This window comes from Macrotis lagotis, chromosome 1 (assembly GCF_037893015.1).
Source record: "Macrotis lagotis isolate mMagLag1 chromosome 1, bilby.v1.9.chrom.fasta, whole genome shotgun sequence".
In the NCBI taxonomy this organism is placed as follows: domain Eukaryota; kingdom Metazoa; phylum Chordata; class Mammalia; order Peramelemorphia; family Peramelidae; genus Macrotis; species Macrotis lagotis.
In genome coordinates this window covers 815,060,502-815,085,220 of record NC_133658.1, presented here as the reverse complement: position 1 = coordinate 815,085,220, position 24,719 = coordinate 815,060,502, and the positions used below count along the sequence as shown (strand labels likewise).

General features: G+C 39.3%; 2 protein-coding genes across 8 annotated transcripts; one reads left to right on the top strand and one right to left on the bottom strand.

Annotated features, from left to right (window-relative positions):
* Positions 1-3,450: 3,450 nt before the first annotated feature.
* Positions 3,451-20,469, top strand: CREBZF (CREB/ATF bZIP transcription factor). 7 transcript variants are annotated; one of them, XR_012474411.1, is made up of 4 exons: positions 3,507-4,724; positions 4,932-5,008; positions 6,190-6,258; positions 8,087-20,469. XR_012474411.1 is itself a non-coding variant. In XM_074217030.1 (2 exons), the coding sequence occupies exons 1-2, from the start codon at positions 3,637-3,639 to the stop codon at positions 4,945-4,947; spliced, it is 1,104 nt and encodes a 367-aa protein (XP_074073131.1). In that variant the 5' UTR covers positions 3,451-3,636; the 3' UTR covers positions 4,948-20,447. The 7 variants fall into 7 exon arrangements, 1 of the variants encoding a protein (XP_074073131.1); XR_012474409.1 differs by having other exon boundaries at positions 6,190-20,459; XR_012474410.1 differs by having other exon boundaries at positions 4,932-6,258; positions 8,087-20,459.
* Positions 11,756-21,033, bottom strand: TMEM126A (transmembrane protein 126A). Its single transcript, XM_074217031.1, has 5 exons — positions 20,922-21,033; positions 16,338-16,434; positions 13,828-14,021; positions 12,709-12,823; positions 11,756-12,047 (listed from the first exon to the last, which is right to left on the bottom strand). Exons 2-5 carry the CDS (start codon positions 16,424-16,426, stop codon positions 11,819-11,821), a joined length of 627 nt encoding a protein of 208 aa, XP_074073132.1. The 5' UTR covers positions 16,427-16,434; positions 20,922-21,033; the 3' UTR covers positions 11,756-11,818.
* Positions 21,034-24,719: the final 3,686 nt, after the last annotated feature.

Genomic DNA, 24,719 nt, shown 5'->3' with positions numbered 1-24,719 from the left:
TCTTATTCTCCTTGACATACTTCTTTTCAGTCTTATGGGTTTGCTTGTTGTTTCATGTAAGTGACTTTGCATTGTTCATCTCAGAATTTCTGCCTGTTTTTTGAGTCTGGAATACAACCTCATTTCTTACTCTTATAATTCATATCTTGTGGGCATGGGAGTAAGCTCCTGCAGAAGTACTGAGATGAGTGATAAAATGTAATGCACAGTTCACTGCTAATCAACTCTGTCAACAGGGAGTTTTGATTTGTCAGAGCAGAGTTTGGATGATGCCACATTTTATCAATTAGGCAGCTTAAAAGCTACAGAGAACTCCCTTAATTGTAACAAACCAAAGCTTATGTTCTTCATCCCATAAGAGCCCCTCTGGCTATACTTTGCTTTGTCCTCTGTCTCCCCTCATCTCTATCTGGTCTTGCACCCTTCCCATTCTTGATTGGGGATGGCCTGTCCTTCTTTGATCAGACAGGTTAGAGGAGGGTTCAGATCACTCATTCTGATGATCAAGGTTATTTAGGAAAAGAACATAGGCTTCCATCTTGGAGAGACCAGATGGAGAGTTGGACTCCCCCACTCCCTCCATGCAGGCCTGCATAATTTTCATCTTAGAGAAATATCATTAAATGTGCTTGTTATGCTAAATCTGTTTTTCTCTTTATTAAGGCCAAAACCTCTGGCAACTTTTGTCCTTGGGTCTCTGGAAAGATTAACACATTTATTTCCCATAGGCCAAAACTCAATGAGAATTTCTCATTTGGGGGAGTTTCCTTTTATAACTCATATTCTTGGAAAGCTGTCAAAGGAAATTTGACTAGAAAAGTTAAGTAGGAGTTCAGGTGCTCACTTAGTGATAAAGTCTCAGACTGAGCAAAGTGAAGAATTCAGGAGACAATGACTCTAGAGTTATGAGGGACATAAAATTAGGTTTATTTCCTTCAAAGGAGTGAGCTGAGTTCTGTTGGTATTCTCCCTCCTCAGAGAGGAAGTGGGAAGAAACAGACAAAATTTTACACAGGATCAGCTCATTATAGATAAGTTCCTATGAAAATAGGGCAAAACAGAAACGATTAACTCATTAGTTTAACTCTTTGCTAACATATTTTCTCCTTCACCATTCCCCACTCAAATAACTAACGCAAACTCTTTGGTTTGAGATAAGGTTGGTTCTTTCCTAGAACTGCTTCCTACTGGAAGGGGATGTAAAACTATCCCTGCCTAGGGGTATTGTTTGAGGAGAAACTCAGGTGCCTTTTCACTCCAGGGCAATTCTTGTACACATTTTCCCTTCATCATTAGAAATGATAACAGCTATTATTTATTTTAAAATTTTATCATTTATGTAACACATTGAAGTGAAGTCCAGAATGAAGTTGGTGATTTGGAATTAATTTCAGAACAACAATCCTGGGACCAGTTACTACCAAAATCCCTTACATTTTTCAGCATCACACTATTATTTCCATACATTCATACCCAGTGCCTGCTGTAAATCTGCGGGAGAGGAGGCAATTAAATTTGAATTAATAATGGCTGTTAGCTTTCAGATGTCTTCAAGACCAATAGTTCCAAGTACTCAAGAGGCTTACAGAAATACTTTGGATTTTGGAGAATGAACAAAAAAAGAAGATGCAACTTTTATTCCAAAATTGTGAATCCAACTGGAAAAGCCTTTGAGTTGGACTACAGTTATAGTCAAAATGACCCAGTAGGGTCCCTTTCACTTTACCCACAATGAATCCATCCCTTGAACCTTAACAGGTATTTGCTGGTTTTGGAAGTTGTTCATTGGCATACTCACAAAATATGTACTAAACTAAGTATTGCTCAGGGTCTAATGACCCAGAGGAATATCTAGTGTCTGACTCTGCAAGGTTAATACCAAACCTTTGGACCAGCTTCTAAATTCTCAGTTTCTCTTGATCTGTACAGCTAGTAAAGATTATAATATTTACATCGCCCCAGGAGATATCAAAATTGAAGGGCTATCTGCTTAAGTCCATCAATAAATTTAGTGGAATCTTCAAAGTCAGTCAAATTTTTCTGTTTTCCTATGATAGATTAGTCATGGAGAAAGGGACAAAGACTTTAGTTGATCCCCCCTTGGGGATTTTTCCCTTAGGAGACAGATCTTAACAGAGGTGAGCTTTTGGGAGATGGGGAAGAAGGAAGAAAAAGGAAGAAAAAGGGTCTTGTTTGAGAATGGCTAATAGGGGGTTGGGAGCTGAAGGATCTGGTGACGTGGAAACAACAGCTAGCAAGAACTTAGTATAACCTTGTGGCTATAGGAAAGTTGTTCTCTGCTTCCCTTGTCCTAAGTAAATTGAAGGAGGCTTTAGCCTTAATTAGTGGTACAGACCTTGAAACTGGAATTTCCCCTCTACTGGCTTCCCAGAAGGGAGAGGAGTTGGCCAGTGCCAACATCCAGCAGAAGTTCCCAAATAGTCCTCCATTCCCAAGGGAATCTGCACCCAAACAAACACCCAAGCTTATCCTAAGTTGGAAGGAGGATAACCCAAATACGGCAGAGGCATACAACAAACCCAGGCCTTCTGGAATTAAGTCAATGTTTTTTCTCCAGGAACCAAAATGATAAGGTCTAGAGTTGAACAGTCAGAAGCAACGACCCCATAGTTACGAATGGCATAACATTAGGTTTATTTCCTTCAAGCAGTTTGAACCCTCCCTCCTCGGAGGACGAGGCAAGTAACGCATAGAAACAAGATTTTACCCAGGACAAGCTCGTCATAGCTAAGTGCCTTAAATTGAAAAACCGAGCACAAAAAAGTCACGATTGGCGCATTCGTTTAATTCTTTGTTAACATTTTCCCTTCATTATTTGGAAGAATAGCTATCATTTATATTAAATGTTTATGCTGTATATATATACACACACACACACACATATATACATACATACATACATATATATATGGCATCTCATGTTATTCTCATAACAACCTTGTTACAGTTACTATTATTATCCCTATTTAATGGGATGAGGGAACTGAGGTGAGACAGAAGACCGCGTGCGATGGCCCGCGCTGGGGGCGCGGCGGCAGTCGGGCTCGGGGCTCTCCGGAGCCCTTTCCCGGCCTTCCTAGGCTCGGCGGGACTTGCAACTTTGTGTGGAGCGCCGGCATTCCGCGCTCATTTCCCCCCGGGCGGCCCGGGGCGCCGGGCCGGGCGCAGCGCCTCTCCGTAGGGCGCTTGGCCGCCGATAAGTGACCGCGGGGCGGTTTGTAATTCGTCCCGGTGAGTGTAGGCCCCGGCGGCCGCGCGGCCGAGGAGGGCTCCAGGGTGAAGGGCGCGGCTTCGGCCGGCGGCAGAACAAAAGCGCGGCCCGGGGGGGGGGGAGGGGCGGGGCCCGGCTCCACAAAGGAGCGCGTGGTCAGGAAACGCACCGCGCCGGCGGCGGAAGGCGCCGGGGCACCGCGAGACTTCCCGGCCGCCCGCTCGGCTCGCCGCCTCTGCCTCAAGTCTCGCGACGTCCGGCGGGGGGAGGGGAGGCCGAGCGAGAGCTGCCGACTTCCGGCTGCTTCCAGCCCGGGGCGCGCGGCGGCCGCTCGCTGCTTTCCCTCTCGGCGCCCCGGGGCCCGCGGGGCGGCGCCGCCCCCCGCCTCGGCCCCCCGGGACTCGATGAGGCACAGCCTGACGAAGCTGCTGGCGGCCTCGGGCGGCGGCTCCCCGGCCCGGAGCGGCAGCCCGGCGCCGGCGCCGTCCCCGGCCCTGGGCTGTCTGCGCCTCCCGGGCCTGGGCCGGCTGGCGGCCGGGGAGGAGAGCGGCGGCGGCGGCGGCGGGGACGAGGAGGAGGAGGAGGGGGACGGGCCTCCGCGGCGGCCTGCTGAGGAGAAGATGGAGGAGGAGGAGGAGCCTCCCGCGGCCGCCGCAGCCGCCGCCGCCGCCGAGGAGCCGGAGGACATGGACTTTCTGTCGGGCCTGGAGCTGGCCGACCTGCTGGACCCGCTGGAGCCGGGCCTCAGCTCCCCGGGGCCGCTGTCGTCCGGGGGCGGCTCGGACCTGTGGAAGGGCGACGACGACGACGAGATGGCGGCCGCGGCCGCCGAGATGCAGCGCTTCTCCGACCTGCTGCAGAAGTTGGTGAGCGGCGGCGGCGGCGGCGGCCCCGGCGGCCCCGGCCCGGGTTCGGGCTCCAGCGCGGGGGGCGACGGCGGCGGCGGGGCCGGCGGCGGCGCCTGCGCGGGCCCGGGCGGCGGCGGCGAGAGGAGGCGCAGGAAGAGCCCCGCGGCGGCGGGCGAAGGCGGCAGCGGCGGCCCCGGCCCGGCCCGGAGCCCCCGCAAGGCGGCCGCCGCCGCGGCCCGCCTCAACCGGCTGAAGAAGAAGGAGTACGTGATGGGGCTCGAGAGCCGCGTCCGGGGCCTGGCCGCCGAGAACCAGGAGCTGCGGGCGGAGAACCGGGAGCTGGGCAAGCGCGTGCAGGCGCTGCAGGAGGAGAGCCGCTACCTGCGGGCCGTGCTGGCCAACGAGACGGGCCTGGCGCGGCTGCTGAGCCGCCTGAGCGGCGGGGGGCTGCGCCTCACCACCTCCCTCTTCAGGGACGCGCCCGCCGGCGACCACGACTACGCGCTGCCCCTGGGCCAGCGGGGCCAGGACGCGCTGGAGGACGAGGACCCGGCCGGAGGAGTCTGCCTCCACGTGGACAAGGATAAGGTGTCGGTGGAGTTCTGCTCGGCCTGTGCCAGGAAGGCCTCGTCTTCTCTTAAAATGTAGGGTCAAGTAACCTGCTCTTTATCCGTGTTTACCCCCTTCAACTCCCTCACACCATGTCAAAACACGTTAGTGGGACATCTTCACTGGACACATTTCAGAGAAGAAAAGTAATAATGAATCATTAAGTGTTTAGCTAAAAAGCATGAATGTGACACAGTAACCGACTCTAATGATAACATGTGACTATTAAATTTCTCTGACAGTTTCTTTTTTAGGTGATTTCCTCCCTGCCAGGCTCCGTTGTAGGGGTTACAGAACAGTCCTACCGCCTCACAACCTGGTAAGGATCCATCTCTTCCCCTAAAAAGCTCATGCACTGCTGGTTAGTCTACTTTAATGGGCAAACATACACGATTGTTTGTAATGGGGGATTTAAGGCAAAACGAAAACATAAAAACAAACAAAAAAGAAAACATAATTGGGGCCCTGTCCACCCTGGAAACAGACTTGTGCTGGCCACTAGTGTGTTTTAAGATGCTTCCTCTGATAAACAGCTGTTGATGTGTGTGCCCTTGTTCAAACTTATTTGTACCTAGCTGTTCTGTCCCCAGTGTGGACATGGCCTTCGATGACATCGTTCCAACTGTGCAGTGAAACCTGCTTATAGCCATACAGTTTGGACACAGTGCAAAAGGTGAAGTTGAATGAATGGAAGTTCCAGTTGTAGCAGGTGCAAATTGGAATTCCAGTTGGAGTGCAATTTTGCAGGGGTTGGCTGTAGGATTAAATTCTGTTGTACTTTTTTTAAACACTTTGAGTATCTGGGGCATGAACAAATATTCTGTAGTTGTTGTAATAGAGATGGTAAAATCTCTTGAATATTCAGGAATGCCTCTTAGTTTCCTCTATAAGATATATAAACTTAATACAGGCTCTTTAGATTACAGATCTAAATATCAATATTAGAGAATTGGAAATAATATGCATACCAGACTCCTATATTCAGTTTAAAATAAAAACAGCCATTGAGAAGAGTAATAACGTTTAAATAAAAATGTTTCTTTGAGGACCAGCACAGTGATTCAGTCACTGAATATGAATGAGTTGTTGAATATCTTTATTTTGTTGTATCAAAATTTATAGGTTAAATTTGTGTCTGTACCATTAGAGATTTTAAAGATGGCTAAATGAATGAAAAAATGTAAAGTGAGGTTTCACAAAGGATGAATTTTAGTATTCAAATTATAAAAAACTAAGATATTGGTCTCCTTTTTAATATAGATGAAGATTTTGGTGATAACTAACCAGTGAGGTTAAAAAAAAAATCTAAAAATAAAGAAGCTTTTTTTCCTTAGCTGGGCTTCTCTAGTTAGTGTCCTTTGGGTACACTATATATCTATTGGCATTAGCAGGACTATAATGTACTAAAATAGAAAAAAAAAGATTGATATTCTTTGTGAAACATCACTGTTTGATAAAGTACACGTGTATTTAGCATCCTTGTTTTTCTTTATGCTAAAGTGGATACAGCTGTTGGGGCAGAAGAGACGGGACCAGCTGCTGGCCACATTTCCTGCTTTATTTTAAAAGGTAGTATAAGAAATGAGGAAAAAGAGGTAATATCAGGGCTTCTGCTGTCTTTTTATTTTAAAATTGTGCACAATTAAAAAGTTAATTCCAGCAGTCCAAAGATGTAGTTAACTTTCATTTAACATCTTTTTTTGATTTGTAAATGAAATCCTTTTTTTTTTTTTTTTTTGCACAACTGTAAATGTTTTGTTGCTGGAGAATAAGGTATTTGAGACTTAATATTGGTCTCTGGTTTGCAATTATGCATCACAACATATTTTGTAAAATCAATCGTCTACTGCACTTGAGCATGAATGGGCAATAGCTACACTTACAACATGAAATGATGACTCTGCTTATACCTAAGAGCAGGATTAAGTCCCCAAAATGCAACTGCATGGATTTTTAGTGCCTACTGAATCATACATATATAAACCAAAATTAGTTGGAAAATTATTTGAAACAGTGACTAACTTGTGATAATCTTTATGGAATATGTTAAAAATGTAGCTTTGAAACAGAAGCCTTGAATTGGAATTTTAACTAACAATACTTGAATATTTTGTATATATATTTCTTTGTATATAATTTTGTGCAGTACCAATGATAATAAGAATATGGTGTCATAATAAAACCAGGTTTGTTGATCTTTCAGTTATGGGCTCAAAGAATTTGTTCATCTCTATCCTTACCTTAATGTTGGAAAGAAACAGGAATGGAAATCAGGAAAATGTTGATTAGAGTTGGCTTTGGGTCTTAAGCAGTTAAGTGTTCTGGAAACAGTAAGTGTGGTGTTTTTTCTAACAACACTATGTCCTCTTATTGATAAATCAACATAATTCTTGAATTGAGACTTGGGGCTGGATAATGCAGGGGAAATATTGATTAAAACTTTCAGAATTGGAATGCTGTTTGTCTAGTCACCACACACCATTGGAATTTTTGCTTTGCAAAAAAGTCATTTTACAAATGACAGTATTTGGAAATAGTTTTACAAAGAATTTTAAATGTGGAAAAAAGCTGAAGATACTTTTAAAAGCTGCTTATTTTAGGTTCCTTGTGTTCTATTAACTGTCCCTTACTAGTTTCCATTTCATTCCTTTTTCCTGATTTTGATGACTTAAGTGTTTTTTGTGTCATTTATTACATCAACTTCATGTCCTTGTTTTCACATGGTAATCACTTGTTTTTTAGAACCAGCAAAAGGTGTTAGTAAATAATGGTCATATTTATATGTAAACACATTTTACTATAAATGTTTGGGCTTCTTAATCTTAGAACAAACTGATTACTTTCATTGTGTAGTAAGTAGACTATCCTAACACATGTCCTCTCTTCTTGTTGTTAATTAAAACAGTTATGATTATTAATATAAAGCTGTTGTCTTACTTTTTCTATGAATGAGTAGTGTGGATTAAAAAAAGGCATTTTGGAGTACAATAATCTTGATTTGGAAAATAGTTACAGTTTGCTTTTTTATTGTGAAATAATGAACATTTTGGGATAAAGGAACTTTTTCTTGATGGTTAGCATTTTGCAGTTTCTTACATTATACGTAGTAAAGTTATATAAACTTTAGTATAAATGGATGTTTATTTGTACGAAAGGGAAAAAATAATCAGTGCTCATTTTAAAAAATTTATCTTAATGAGACAAGCATGCAAATATCAAATGAATTATATAAGATATTGCTTTACATGTCCAACTCCATCACCAAATTAAAAAAAAATCAAAACCTAGTCAGTTGAAATCTCATGTGTAATCAAACCAATTTGTTAAGATTTTTTTTTTGAATTAAATGTGCATTCTATAATCATTGAATTAATCTCTCTTTCTTCTCTTTAAACAGCTTAGCAGTGTCTGCAAAAACGAATCTTTTCCTACAACCTGTAACTGACTGTGGACTGATGGTAACAAAGTAGTTGTGGGAGCCATATCGGTCACAAATTTTGGCATCTGCTGAAAAATGAATGCCATTTCAAGCCCCCAAATTACTTCTATACTGATTTCACTTTCCTGAAGTGGAGATTTGAAAAGATTCTCTGGAATCCTTGAAAGACTTAATAGAAACACATGAGAACAATGGGTTAATTTTTGGATAAAATGTTCTTGTCTTTCAGAGGAGTCATAATTGAGTTCTTTGCAGTACCCTTTAAAATTGGAACTGCCCTTTGGACAAGAGAATTATATATTACTTTATCTAGTACTTTTCAGTTTTCTTTTTTTAGCAAGGGAAAACAGACTAGAGAATTAATAGTTCTTAAAATAGAATTAACAGTCCATCAATGGTTCTAAGATGTACATAATTTGTGCTCACTTAACTGTGTGTAATATGACAGTCTTTGTGAAGCTGATGCATTAACTTTGCTGAACTCAGTAAAATAATTAATGCAAAGTTCAGTATTTAAAGAGCAGTCCTATTGTAGATGTTAAATTGTTTTGTTTTCATATTCTTGGAGGAATTTTGGTTGGTAAAATGTGTGGAATTATCTTATATAATTGAGACGCTACACAGGCAAGAAATAATGGATTTCTTTTTTCCTATTATGATTAATTTGATAATGTTCAGAGTAATTTGAAGTTTCTAATAACTCTTGTATTAGTTTTTATTCACTCTTTCATGTGTCAAATGGTCTGTTATGTAATAGCTTGAGCATTCTGGATTTGGGAAGTGCCTTGCTTTGAAGCCAAATGGTTTTTATGCCACCTAACATTTCCCCAGCTTATGAATTATTAGAGCCTCAGTAAGATTTCAACAAGTTTTACTTACTAGATAGTCCTGTCTCCTCTTCCCCAACCCCTTCCCCTCAGTCTGTGGGATTTATATTAATAAGTATATGTTCTTATTTTCAAACTAGTTAGATTCTGTCATGCTAGATAGCTTCCTTGAGTTACAGTAAAAATACAGTTGGATTCAGGGGATAAGTTCTTTCTTGATCAAGATTAAATTCCATAAATATCTTTGTATTGAAGGAAACAGTCAAAACTTAATTTAAATCTGTTCATTGTCTTGTTAATTGCAGTGGAGGAGTCTTAGCAAGAATTAGATGAATGCCTAGGGAATTCTGAAGAGCATTTCTGGCTCTATCCAAGTACAGTGTTGATAAAGCAGAGCCTCTTTCTGCCATTATTACTCATGGGGTTATGGACCTGTATTATTCCAAACATTGGCATAGTCCCTCCTGGGTACTAGAGAATTTTTTTTTTTTACCAGATAAAACACGTATTTAGGAGTTGTATGTTTCATTGCTTTGGAGCTGTGGAATAGAGGTCCCTGCTATAAAACCTTGATATATATTACGGAATTTTAGAGGTACAAAACCTTTAGAGATCTTTGGGGGGGGGTTGTTTGTTTTGTTTTTTAGATTTTTCAAGGCAATGGGGTTAAGTGGCTTGCCCAAGGCCACACGGCTAGGTAATAAGTGTCTAAGGCCAGATTTGAACTCAGATACTCCTGATTCCAGGGCCGGTGCTCTCTAGCCACTGCACCACCTAGCCACCCCTCCTTTAGAGATCTTGATGAACTATTAATTTGTAATAAGGTTAGAAAGTATTTCTTCCCAGGCCCACTGTGAATCTGTAGTTTGAGGAATCTTGGAAATTTGTCATATTCCAGGGACCTTGTTTTGTTTTTATTATATACTATACAATAAGTAGAATGTATTCATAAGTCATATTTAAAAATCAGTACTTTAAGGAGAGTCATCGGGAGCATTAATTGTTGATGAACAATAATGTGAAAAAATAATTGGTTGTTTACATTTTGGATAAATTGAGTTTTGTTATTTATACATCTTTTTTCTCTGATGTAATTTCTTAAATGGCTGCCACCTGTGAGATTTCTCTGAGCTGGAATTATTTTTTTTTCTTTTTTTCCCCTTTGAATTGATATAGGACTAAGAACATATAAATGACAAAACATTTTGTGCTTCAGTTTCAACTTAAGATTTTTTTTTTGAATCTTGAAAAATTGGAATGAAACCAAATTGAAAACATACTGTAGCCACTGGAATTGTTTTGAAGAGTATAAATTGTAAATTTCAGCTAAATTATATTTGGCCTCTAATGTTTTAGTTAATTGCAGTGTGCAAATTATTGGTAGCCTCAAAGCAATATTATGACACTTGTAGATATTGCATCTTTCCTTGACTCAGAATTGAGTAACTTGGGTTATGATTAGAGTTTAATGCAATCTGATCTCTTTTGTCGAGGTAGCAGTGATAATTTTCATACTACTAATTGTAAAGCAATATGCTGTAAGAAACATTTGAGAACAAATATTAGAAAATAGGTCACCATTTAATAAAATATGAGAAATTGTAACTGCTTTATGTGTAAATTTAAAAAATGAATACAATTCAAAATATTAAAAATTTTGAACCAACATTTGCAGTTTGTGAAACAAGAAAAAAAACTTTTAAATTCATGCAAACAATTGTTGAGCACTGATTTAATGCAAGACACTGTTGGAACCATTAAGAGAAGACACAAATGTGTAAGACATAAGAAGGCGGCAGCAATGTAGGAAAGTTTTTAAATAATTTGAATAGTTTTAAAGATGGTTTTAATTGATTTACCAGGTAGTTCTGCCAGTTTCATACTTTGTCAATCATGGTCTAGACTTAAAATGGTATCATGCCCATGTTATGAGAAAATATCCTGGCAAATAAAAACAAGACAACTAAAAATGAATTAGCTTTCATTAATCTTAAAAAAACTCCCTTTAAAAAAATCAAATTCTCAATCTTTCTGACTCTGGAATGTTTCCCTTTTACTAGAGCTTCAATTTTTCACTTTTATTTGAAGATTCTGCCTCCTGTACTACCTTACAAATTTACATTAATTATTCTATATAAACAGCATTAGTACAGAAGAAAACTAACTGTTTAATAACTGTCCCTATTATGCAGTAATAAAAATCTGCTGAGGGGCTAGAAAATTGAGTAACTCTGACCTCCAGTGGCAGGGTGGAGAATATACTTGTCCTTAATGTGAATGTAATAATCGTATGTGTCATGAAGCTGTTAAACAGACTGAAAATTTGAGATTTGAGAAAATGTTATTTGAAAGATGGATTGTTCTTTTGTACTCTAGAAGATAGAAATTTGTAGGAAGCATATTTTGACTTCACCTAAATTTAGTTGGTCTGCCTCAGCAACCTCCTATGATTATATCATTCTTTTCGGTAGGATTAGTAAACTAGATGGATCTCTCAGACCTCTTCCAATTCTTGGGGTAAGACTGTTAAAAGCTATAGAAACAATTTGAGTAGAAGTTTGTAAATGTTAAAGGCTACATAGTGTTCCCTAGTTTTCTCAAACTTTTTAAAAAAAATAATTTAATGGTAGCTTGCTCTCTAAACTTAATGTGATCTATGCCATTTATTTTTGAAAGGGATCATAGGACTTAGTAACTTGGCAACCTTTAGATAATTGGTATTCAGAAATAGTGTTTCCTAACTTGAAGCACTGTTTTTGATGTGCTAGTTTCAGGTAATAGATATAAAGTCACAGCAAAATTGCAATAAGTACAATTTTATTTACTTATTTGTTGGTTAACAGTATCTTATTTTTACATTATTTTATTCTTTTAGCTCTGTACTTGATTTGTTTTGAATATTCTGTAATTGAAAGCCAGGTTCAGGTAATTCAAATGCTTTTATGAGTACTTCATACTGTTTAGAACCGAGGTATGCTGCAAACATAGTCTGCAACATTATGGGAAAGGCCATCTTTCTAAAGGCAGGTCGAGAGACTCTGATCCAGTAGGTCCAAATGTTTCCTCTCTCTGGTAGTGGAGCTGAGCTATACCTTAAAAAAAAAAAAGAAAAACAGTGAGATTGAATATATTTACAAAATTCTGGCAAACTAATTTGTTCTGAAAATAAGAAATCTTATTCTGATGTTTCAGTTGGGTCTTGGGTAGAGTACCTTTGGGTCTTTCTTGAAAGCTATGCCCCCAGTGCATAAAATTCCAGGTTCTACAGAAACCTTTTCAAGTGTGAGAGTGACTTTAATGATAGATTGGAGAGTTGTGTGCCATAGAACTTAGAGAGGAAGGGCTAGTCTACAAATTGGTGAAACTATTTTAAATTATTAATTTATAAGACCAGGACTTATGTTTAATAGACTTTAACATAATTTTTTTCATTTTAAAAAGTTAACATTTTGTAAAAGAAGCTTAGTTTTAAAATGAAATTTTGATATCTAGAACACAGTCTGGTCAACTAAATGATTCTCAAATCTAGCAGTTGCCCAACAGGACTATTAAGATGAACGATTTTTTTTTAAACAGGGTGACAGAATGTTGAAGTTTTATAAGAAAAAACAGCAAAGCCAGATCCTTCTGAAATTTAATTTGATGCCCTTCCCAAAATGAATGTTAATTTTTAATTGGGACTGAGTTTTTTTTAACGGTTTTGATAGGGTAGCTAGCAATTGACAAATAGTAGAAAGAATGTAACAAACATACCTGGCTGCCAGAGCACCATTTATTGGTATGGCCAAAACAGCAGGGTAGAGACCACCGATTATCAGACCTACCAATCCACCTCTTATAACAGTACAGACTTCACAGTTTAGATCACCTAGAAAATAAAACTATTTGTTTTCTGGAATGAGGAGTTCAAGACAGGCATACAATAGAGATGTCAAAATATAAAACAGCTTCAATGTGCAAGATGATTGCAGTTGATGCTACTTCACCATCAACTGTATTTGACTATTGCAATTGTTTAAAAAAGTTGATTTAAACGATATTAACTATAATGATGTAACTTTAATTTCTGAAAGTTTTCAACAAATATAAAAGTTATAGTTAATGTCTATTTTCAAGTTTTCAGGCAGAAGTATAAGGGATAACACATGGTCCAAGTAAGTGTCCTTCCCCTCCCCTTCTGCCATTTAAATACTATTCAAAATTCTGATCATCTAATTCATTTAACCAATCACATGAGACTTTAGGGTTTGTAGTGTCATCACTATATAATCCAAGATTATTAAATAAAGAGAATAGTCAATCCCAAATCAAATGGAAGTGCAATTTAAAATCCCATCTCTCTGATGCCATATTAAGCGCTTTCTTCGCTTATGCTTGTTGTCCACTTCCTCTAATTATCTTAGTAATTTATAGTAGTCTTAAAGCTATTTTTTTTTTGGCAAGTGCAGTATTACCTAGCAGATTCAAGAGTTTGGAGCGCGAGATGTAGAGATAAGGACAGACAGCTACTCTGAAAGCACTTGGATTCAAGAACATTCAATTTACAAGAGCAAAATGGTCAATGTACTTTGTGCCCCTAATCTATTTCTCCTTTTTTTTTAAGCATTAAATACTAAGCACAATAAGAAGAGACTTGATCAGGCATGTACCCTAAATCAACTACTAAGTATTCTGTCTGATATCCAAAATGATTATGTAGCTTTTTACAAGGAAGCATTAATTTTTAAACTTGCAACCAAGTTGTCCTCCAATTAAGGAACAATTTTTCAATGAATTCTACAGAGCCGAACTTAGAATAGATATTATACAAAGTTATGGCAGGTTTTTAAAAAGTTAAAACAGAATTCTTGGAAATATTAAAATGTACTTTACCTGAACTCAAAGGTAAACTTACAACACTGTTGTAAGTTATGTAGGCTGACAAAAATGGAAGAACAGCCATTGGCAAAGCTGATGTTATTCGAGCTTGTGTCACATTTAAGATGCGTCGGAAAAAACTGTTTGCTATGAGGCCACAAAATGCTGCATTTAGTCCAACATATACTGATCCAGTCATAAGTAAGTTCCTAAGAAATAAGAGAAATCATTGTTGGAACTTTTTTTTTCCATACACTATTATAAATAGGTTGTGTATTTTTGTAGAACAAGCCTTTTGGAAGATGTCTAGAAAATCAGATTCAGTGCAATTGCTAGTTGTACTTTCCCTTCATTTTTTGGTTTTTAAAACAAGTTTATAATTCTCTATTGAAGCTAGATTTGAGAATATAATGGAGTTAGTAACTAGCAGTGTGGACAGGGAGGCAAATATTAATAGGTTTTATATTAGAGAAGATGGAGCTGCTAGATGATAACAGTGGATAGAGTGCTGGGCCTGGAATCAGGAAGACTCATCTTCGTGAGTTCAAATCTGGCTTCAAACACTAATTGTGTGACTTGAATGTGGGCAAGTATGCCTCAGTTTACTCACCTGTAAAATAAGCTGGAAAAGGAGCTGGCAAACTACTTTAGTATCATAACCAAGAATACATCAAATTGGGTCACAAAGAAAGAACTGGGACATAACTGAACAATTTAAAGAAGACAATTGGGTTTGAGAGCCTAAATGTCACCCATGATACCCTTAAACAAAACATTTTACTTTTAGGAGTCATTTCATAAGAATTGTCTAATAGGTCACTAGAACTAGGGTTGGCTTCTTTTGGGGGAGTTATTTTAAACCCTAAAGAAATGAATTGTTTGAATAAAGAATAATTTTTCTGTCAAACTGAGAATAACCTCAGAATGTGAGCATTGGAAAATTTAAAAGTATTTTGACTAATATTTTCTGTCTCTTCATCCCCTAGAGATCACAGAACTAGCAAAATCTTCTTTCCTAGTACTGTCATACCAGGATCCCCCTATCATTTGGTTTAGGGAACTAACTTTTAGTTTTCATTTTAATGATAGCTCTGGAATACTTAAGTTCTGAATACATACAGTTAATTTCTAGAGTACTGATGTGAACCGTCGCCATTTAGTCAAAGAAGGGTGAAGAATTCAAGTGCTGCCCTTTTCTGTGGCTTATAGAGGTCATATGCTCTAAGGGTTAGCATTAAATATTTGGGACTTTACTTGGTTACACCGTCTAGAGTTGGACCCTTCCCCTCCATCTCTTCCAGTTTCACCAAATGGTTAATATTTTCATGGAAGACGATGGTCCTAGCTGGTCCATCATGAAGTCTTTGTTCGAAGATTGAATATATTCTTTTCCTGTTAATGCTTTTTGTATCTTTCATCCATGTTGCCTTTTTCTGTGTCTATCTACCTCAATAGATTACCAGGGGATAGGAAAGAATTGGGTTTAGATAACAAAGTTTTTGCTGATTTTCTGTAACCTTTACATTTTAAGGATTAAAAAATTGTTTTCTTGGCAGGGGGTTTTATATTCCTTTCACTGGATGAATAGTAATCCATCCTATTTTAGGTAACTCTTGTCCCTGTCCTTCTATAAATCATTCATTTAGTCTACCTGTCCAAATAGAAGCTTTACCCTACTGTTTTGTGCATACCATTGTAATAGCCATCCATTATTCCTATATGACCAACCTACTCCCTTTTCCAAGACCTTGACAACTATATGTTGCTTAAAATGAGAAAGATTTAACAAGCTAAGATTACTTCTGTACAACTATATAGAAATACACATTTGCTGCCAACTGAATGACTTCTAACAGATAGTTAACATGAAACTACCAGTAACCAACAACTCTAGGTTTCTTGGATGATTTGCCTTACTGAAAGCTCTTAATTTTGGCTCACCATTGAACAATTCTGCAAGGTTTATGACAGACTTCAACTCTATTGCCAACTGATTTTTTTTAAGTACCAGTTATATTTGGAATGTGATAGTGCAGAATTTTAAAAAGTATGTAACTTGAGTCCATATTTAACATGACAATACTAATTTTATATAATCAGTTGAAATTTAATTTTGTGTGTGTGGGTGTGTGTGTGTCCAAAATGCTGATTATTCTATCATCTATATATTGCTACCTCTAAGATTTTCACATAAACTAGTGTTCTACTGTGCAAGGAAGGGCCTGAGTATGGAAAAAAAAGGAACTCAACTGGGGGATTAAAAAAAAAAAAAAAAGGCAAACCATATGTAAGGATATTGGTAAACATAACCTGGCCAATAATTTTTAGTCCCTCTAAAAACTGCCTCAGATTAAATCAAACTTACATTAACTTTTATTGTATCTGAGATTATATATATATCTTGCTAATTGGTAAGTAGGAAGTTGACAGATGTCTACATTCAGAACTGAAGAATTATGAAAATGATCCATCTGGTTATAATATGTACATATAAAGCATGTACATATCAAATAAGCTTATCTTACTGATCCGATTCTGGAAGTTGTTTCACTTTTTTGGCTATGATTTCATTGATTCTTAATCTTCTGTCCATATTTTCTTGATTATGTTCCATCTTGAGACCTTAAAAAGTAGAAATCACAAGATTATTTCTCAGTAATTTCTAACCTAGGACCCAAGCAAAACAAATGCTGTACTAATGATAACCAAATATCTGACTGAAAATTTTATCCTGAGACAATTACCCTTAGGACAGGTGAGTTTGCATTCATTTTTAAGCACTTAGGACCTAGTCCTAAATCTAGATAATAAATTCTTTCATAAGAAAGATGTGATAGCAAAACACCCTCAAATAGGAGTAGAAGTGAATATTCATGACAAAAGGGGAGAAAATAATACATCTTGGAATCTTATAAACTTAATTGGAAAGGATCTCAACCAGTAATATAGTCTTAACCAATCCCTAAAGTGGACTACCTACCATGATGCATCCAAAGTAATCAGTATAACAATGACTTAAAAGTTTGAGGGGCAAGATTTCCAGTGATAGAGAACACAACATCTTTTAGGCAGCATATTCTACCTCATATCTCTAACCTTTAGCAAATGTTTTGTTGTAATAAGCCAACTTCCCACCTACTGCTTCATGATTTGCCAATTAAGACTATGTAACTGGAATTCTACCTGATCATTCTTCATATTCTTGAAAATAGATGTAATCTGCAACCTAAGTTCCCTTTCCTTTAGGCCAAACGTTTCCAGTTTCTTCCCCCCCCCCCCTTCATATTCCAGTCCTCCAAACCTTAGACCTACAGTAAAGCTCCTAGAATTGAATACCTGACACGTAGGCTACCAAGATGGCCTGGCAGGATCACGTTCCCTTTTTCTGGATACTATGTTTTTACTAATCAAATCTGAGGAGGTGCTAACTTTGGGGATGTTAAGCCATACTGGGGAGAGTGCTGGTCTTGGGAGTCAGGATGACTTGGTTACACAACAGCCTCAGATAATTTCCTTGCTGTATCATTGACGAAAATCATTCAGCCTCAGATTTTTTTACTTGAAAAAATGGGGATAATGGTTATATGCCCCCTGCCAAGATTTGCTGTGAGAATCAAATGAGAATTTATGTAAAATTGTGGTGCAAATGTCAATTCGTTGTTTGAGGCTTTGTCAAATGCACCTTTGTGTTGAAATTCATGTAATAACATTTTAAAAGTGAAAATGAAGCATGTTCTATAACTGAAACCACAGCGTTGTGCTTGAAATTGAATGCAAGCTCACCTAGCTTTCAAAGAAAACTGCACCCTCCCATTTTGTCCTAATTCTTCAGTTGTTCTGATCCATATCTGGCCACTGGACCCAGATGGCTCTGGAGGAGAAAGTAAAGCTTGATGCCCTTGCAAAGCTCTCCTCATTTAAATCCAGTTCTCTGGAATGTCATGGCATCACATCTTGGATGTCATGGTCCTCTTCAAGAATAATCACCACCAGCAATTTGTACCAGTTGTGGATGTGAAAAGTAAATTTTTAGAAATGATTTCCTTAAAAGTGTTTACATATAAATATTTGGTTCTTACAGACTAAACAAGAGGAATGACTTCCTAAATCTATATAATGCACTAATGCTTGCAAAAATGCTATATAAACATCTCATTTTATCCTGTACATCCTGGGAGTAGGTGCTAGTATAATTCTCATTTTGCGGCTGAGAAAACACTTTAAATCAAAATTGTTGGCAAGATTAATTGACTCACCCAGGGTCACAGCTATTTTGAGAAAGAATTTGAATTCAGGCATTCCAGATTCCCAATCCAAAGCCAGTGGCAGCTAGCTGCTTCATTTATACCATCAAATGACAGCTGGGTAGATTCTAACCCAAATGTTCTGAATTTTAACACTGCTCTTTTCACAGTTCATTAACAGTACCTTAGTATCAGAATAATATCAACAGAAAACAGAATACTATCTGATGTCTGATGTAGACCAAATGTAAAGAGGATTTAAGTGATTCCTATATGCAAAATGGACTGCTAATTACTGGGCTCACAAACAGAAAAGCAAAGCAGTCTCTGTTGTAAAGCAATACATATTTTAACAGGACATCTGCAACATCATTGTACACTATGTAATGTCTTGGTTCAGATCAGATCACAACTCTTATTACCATTTAGACCTAGTGGTAGCTAGCTCACCCATGGTATGAGTGCTGGACATAAAATCAAGAACATCGAAGTTCAAATCCAGCCTCAGATACTACATTACCCATGCAAGTCACTTAAGCCTCTGGCCTCAATTTATCCATCTGTAAGATAAAATGAGACTTAAAAGCACTTTGCAAATCTTGTAAATGTTAGTTAACTATTATTACTCTATAATTTATATTATGATCAGTGATTTGCAACTGGTAAGGTTTTTCTCAAGAATGAGGTAGGAAAGGGGTAGCTAGATGGCTCAATGAATGGAGCACCAGCCCTTTAGTCAGGAGGATCCACATCAGGAGGAATTTTAAAGGAAAGTAAGAGGCAAAACTCAGTTCTGAAGGAGGGTCTCAGGCTAACTTATTCTCCCTTACCACAATAGTCAATATTGATAGTCACTGTGCCACCTAGCCACCCCAAGATACATTCTTTATAGGAACTAAATGAAAGCTTAATATTGACATTCTGGAAAATAGGGTGTTTAAATAAGTTTGATAATGACTGCACAAGAACATAATGATAACATAACAAAAATTTGAAGATGCAGCTAAAGCTGTCCTTAAAGGGGAAAAATTATCTCTTAAAACAGATGACAAAATTCTAAAAAGGAATTAAAGCATGAAACTTTAAAACTTAAATTCACTAAGAAATCCAAAATGAAGACATGTTAAAAATTGGGTAAAAGAAATTTTAAGAAGACCAAAATAAATAATTTATAAACAGAGGGAAAATAAAATAGTTCTAGAAGCATAGCTCTTGGACCCCTGAGTTGGTCTGCAAAATCCTTTTAGGTCAGTGGAGTCAAATTTACCTTCAAAATAATACTGTTAATTTCTAAAATGACTTGATATAACCAATAAAAACAAAATCTCTTTGGAAAATCGTCAAAACTTTAATTTTTTTACTTTTTTTTATTTAGGGGAGTGGGGTTAAGTGACTTGCCCAAGATCACACAGCTAAGCAATTAAGTGTCTGAGGCTGGATTTGAATTCAGGTTCTTTTGACTCCAGGACTGGTGCTCTATCCACTGCAACTAGCTGCCCCAGTCCTCAGAAATTTTTGAGAGTAAAAGGGCCCTGAGACCAAAAAGTTTGAGAACCACTGTTAGCAAAACTGAAACTTTAAAGTAAAATGACTAAAAATATAAACCATCCAAAGGAAAAAGCCCTTAAAAAATCTGATTTTCCTATTTTTCACTAGCTGTTATTTCATTTCTCAGGTCATAATCCCTACTTTGACTTCATTTTCCTTCCCAACAAACAGCCACTCAATAATTGGCCATTTCATCTCTAAACTCTCTTAAATCTCTTTTCCTGCCTTGTCTTACTGGCATTATTCTCTAACCAAACATCAGTGGGATTACTCCCACCATCCCCATCACAAATTGAAGATGTAGAAGTCCCACAATTGTGCTAAGCGCAGATGGTTATCTGAGCTCAAATGGACCTTCACTGAAGCAAAGCGTTCTTTTTAATGATGATTCCCTAATTTACTCCAAACTGAAACGAATCCAATTTTCTTCACTTCTAAACCCGTGCTTGAAAGATTTGTCAAATGAAGGAGTGATTAAGAGAAGATGTCAAGGAGTTTGAAAAAGAGAATTTGAACAAGGAGAGTCACATCCAATGGCTTCAATTTTAAAGGAAAGTAAGAGGCAAAACTCAGTTCTGAGGGAGGGTCTCGGGCTAACTTATTCTCCCTTACCACATATCGTCAACATTGATAGTCAGTATTGCTGTTTCGGTCCTCACAGGCTCTCTCTCACACACCATTCTTTCCACTCACATAGCTACTATCTTTTAGGCCCTCCTCACCTGTCACCTAGATGAGTGCCAGGACTCTTACTGGTCTCCAACCTCTCCATCCATCCTACCAGCCGATTTTCCCCAAGTACAATGCTGACTCTGTGATCGGACCTCTCCCGTGGCTTCCTATCGCCTCTAAAATACCCTCCCTGTAGCTTTTAAGGCCCCTACTCCTCCGGCCTCTTGGGCATTTCTTCTGGTCACGGCTTCCTGACGAGAAAGGCCCATGCCCTCCCCGCTTGGGACGCAGCCTCCCTCCCCAGCCACCTTGCGCCTCTACGGAGTCAAGGCTTTCCGAGGCTCGGTCCGGCCTCGGGCCTTAGGATGTACGTGTGGCACCGCCACTGGCACGAGCCTCGGGGCCTGGCGCCCGCCTCGGCCTGCACGGTGCCGGGGCCCACGTGGGAGCCCGCCACAGGGGCAGCAGCGACCACCCGGGGCTCGGACACCCGCGGAGGCCAATGGAGAGAGTCGGGCAGTTCACGGGGGGGGGAGTTAGGGCGGGCTGGAAACCTCGGGGAGGCCCGAGGCCGGCCTGGGCGCCTGCAGGGTCCAAGTCTGAGGCCGGAGGGAGGCGGGGGACCGGGCAACGGCGCGCGGATACCTGGCGCCCCGACCCGCCGGTGGAGCAGTCGCGGAGCAGCGGGCGTCCGGAGCGGCTCAGCTTCCCGGCAACGTGGTCCCGCCCGCGCTGGGCGCCGCCATGTTTGCCCTTCACGTGACCTCCGCGTCGTCGCGGGGCGCCTGCGCGCGCCGCGGGCGTGGATTGGGCGGTCGGGTATCTGCCCTCCTCTGCTTCTGGCCAATGGAAGACAGTTTACGTTCTTTACGCCTCAGCGTGGGGATCGGCGCTTTCCGGAAGCAGCCAGGTGGCCACTGAGGGAGCCGAGGTCAAAGGCTGCGACCCGGGCATGGTTCCCCGCGTCCGTGAGTGGCCCCGGGCTCCAATGAACCCGTCCTTGTAAAAGGGGCCTTTGTGTTACCCCATGAGCGCGGAATTACTGTGCGGCCATGCACGTGGCCCTCCTTATCACTGCCAGATCTTTGTCTCCAAATTGAGTTATTGTCTGAAATATGTGCAATACAAATACTTTCGACCTTCCACCTCCGCAGGGGGTGGGGTGGGAGTGTCTTCTCATATCTCTTCTTTCAAGTTATGAGTTTTTTAAATAATATTCACTTCTGATTTTTTTTTTTTGATTTTGGTCCTTTTGGTTTATATTGTCAGTGTTATTGTATTATATTCACCAAAAATGTCAAAGCTGCTAGATTTGTCATAATAAATATTTCTACTGTTCTTAAGGGTGAACACAGTATTCCTCTTAACTTGTGAGTAGCGTGTGCTTTTTTTTAAATTAAGAATAAGGAAACTGGCTCAGGAAACTCAAGTGACCCTGGTTGTGGTCCTAGACCTAGTATGAGTCTCACAACTGGAATCTGCGCTCCAAGTCTCGCCTCTAAATGCAGGATTCTTTGTAGCATAGCAGCAGTTCACATACTACCTCAAGAAGAGAGAAGAATATTAGGGCTATGGAAAACCATCAAATCACCCAGTGATGATTATCATTCCCAGTTTTTCAGATGAGGTTTGACAAAGGAAAACCCCAAGAAACTATCAGTAATCAATTTACTAACTAGTCTAGCTGGCAATGAAATTGATAGTAACCAAAGATACCAAGAGACCCTGAATTGCCTTAAAAAAACCCTTCTTTCTAAAAAGGAGCTCCTACAACAAGGGAAAAACCAACCCTGACCAGTGGACATTTAGTGAGGAGGCAGGTTAAAAGTCTTCAGCATCTCCTGCTGAGAAAGTGGCTTCATCATAAGATTCAGCAGCCTCAAGACTTCTGGGCAGAAGAAACCATTTCCATTCAGACTTCTGGTTAGTTTTCTCCTTCATGAGCTGGGATGCTGTAAACTTTAATGGAGGGGAATCAGGGACAAGGGTTCTTTCCCTAGGCTCACCCAAACTAAATTCTATCATCTAAACAGAATTTACTCTTCCAGTTGAGTAGAGTCCCTGTTTGCCTCAATAACTTCATTTGAAAAATGAAGAGAAGGAAATGGCAAATCAAGTTCAGCCTCTTTCCCAAAACCCCAAATAAGGGCATGAAGAGTCCAACACATCTGAAAACTATTGAAAAAAGGCAGCATGATTTGGTGGAAAGATGTGTTTCTGGATTTGTAATTAGAGGATCATGGTTCAAATGACTTCTTCACCTTTCTAGACTTCAGTCTCATCTGGAAGCTTAGAGGCCATATACCCTAAATCTATAATTCTATAATTTCTAATGGAAGGAATGAAGAATGATACAAAGACTAAGTACAGAATCTCGGAGGTGATGTTTTTATTTATGTCAGGGATTCTTTTTTTTTTTTTTTTTTTTTAGGTTTTTGCAAGTCAAATGGGATTAAGTGGCTTGCCCAAGGCCACATAGCTAGGTAATTATTAAGTGTTTGAGGTGGGATTTGAACTCAAGTACTCCTGATTCCAGGGCTGGTGTTCTATCCACTGCACAACCTAGCTCCCCCTATGTCAGGGATTCTTAACCTGTGAGTTTGAAAATGTTTTTATTCATATCTTCTTTTTTAATATCACCAAAGATATTTTTTACATCTCTCCCTCTCCCCTTCTAGTTTGCTATCCCCATATAACAAATACTATTTTTTTAAAGACAAAAAAAGGAAAAGAGGGAAAAAATAACCTATCTGGACAATGTCAGGTCTGAAACTATGTGCAATACAAATACTTGTGGACCATCCACCTCTGCAAAGAGGTAGGGTGGGAATGTCTTCTCATATCTCTTCTTTCAAGTTATGATTTTTTAAAATAATATTCCCTTTTTTTTTTGCTTTTGGTCCTTTTGGTTTATATTGTCATAGTTATTGTATATATTTTTTTTTGGCTCTGCATACTTCATACTTACTGCATTGCTTCTTGTAGATCTTTAAATGATTCTCTCTGCACATTTATGATTTACAGTATCACATCTCTGTACCCCTATATTTTATCAAAATACATTTTTCAAAATGTATTTCAGTATAATTTATTTCCTTTATAATCCTATATGTTTTATTTTATGCTTTTAAAAACAATATTTTAAGAAATGGTCCTTAGGTTTCACAGGACCATCAAAGTGGTTTATGACACATAAAAAGTTTAAGAACATGTTTCTTAGGATGTGGAGAGGAAGTTGAAGAGTAGTGAAGTTGATATGGTCAGAGAAGTATGCTTTGCAAGTCAAGTCAACATTTTTCCAATGCTTCCAATGTATTAAATGCTTCTGGGGAGGAAAAAAAAGGCACAAATAGTTTCTGCCCTCAAGAAAGTGAAAATCTAATGGAGAAAGGGGAACAACCATATGCCAAGATGATACACACACACACACACAAACACACACGTGCAAATAACTTGGATGTAATCTCAAAAGTGTTAAAATACCCCCAAGATTAATGTTTGTTTTCTATGAGTTACCTGGAATGTGTTTTTCCTAAATAATAAAACTTCTCTGCTGCTTTCTACTCAACTTGCACTTTTCTGCATTTTGAGGGGTGGGCTTTGCCTAGTTGAAAAAGGGAAAGCATTAAGTCAAGAAAAGCTTCTTGTAGAAAGAAGTTTTATTTGAGACCTGAAGGTCATTGGGAATCCAAAAAGGAGAAATGAGGAGGGAAAAAATTTCTGGCAGGGGAGTTAGTGGAAAATAATCTGTCAGGAAATGGAGTAGCTGATACAAGAAAGGGCTATGTCACAGAGTATGTGGAGAATGAGTAAAGTTTAAGAAGATGACAAGTTAGAAAGCATTTTAGAAACCAAATAGAAGATTCTGTATTTGATCCTGGAGACAATAGGGAATTGTTGGAGATTACTGAATAAAGGGGCGTGACACTGTCAGATTAACCCTTTAGTCACACAAAAAGATGATAGCTAGCTGGGATAGATGGATCAAGTCTGGTTTTTTTTGACAGTGGGGCATTAGGATTGTGGTTGTTCTCAAAGAGGACCAATGACTTCAGGAAGGTGATAAACCTGCTGGATAGGGAGAAATTGAAGATTAATGAGAGTGGGGATGAAAAGGGCAATAATAGGCTGGGGAAAATGGAATGTATGGGATTATTTGTTATTGTAAAGGAGTTTGCCTAGGCAAAGAGATGAGTCATCTATTCATGTGGGACAGGATGGAGGAGATAGTATGGGAAGGTAGCTAAGTAATGTGAGACCATTAATGCCAGTAAACTAATTTTTTTGAACTGAGGTAGGAGATCTATCATTGTGTATTGTTAAAGAAATTCAGAAATAGATTTTCTGGAAGGATACTCTCCACTTTCATGGAAGAGAAAGCAAATATTGTCATCCAGTTCAGTTTCCAACTTCTCCCCCAAGGACATTCTTTGTTGTTAAGCC

Bases quoted from the DNA above. Each gene is read 5' to 3' on its own strand.
- CREBZF (XM_074217030.1), top strand. From the start codon at position 3,637: ATGAGGCACAGCCTGACGAAGCTGCTGGCGGCCTCGGGCGGCGGCTCC.
- TMEM126A (XM_074217031.1), bottom strand. From the start codon at position 16,426: ATGGAACATAATCAAGAAAATATGGACAGAAGATTAAGAATCAATGAA. The intron at 14,022-16,337 runs GTAAGATAAGCT...CTTATTTCTTAG, and splicing joins CAACTTCCAGAATCGGATCA to GAACTTACTTATGACTGGAT. The intron at 12,824-13,827 runs GTAAAGTACATT...TTTATTTTCTAG, and splicing joins AAGTTTACCTTTGAGTTCAG to GTGATCTAAACTGTGAAGTC.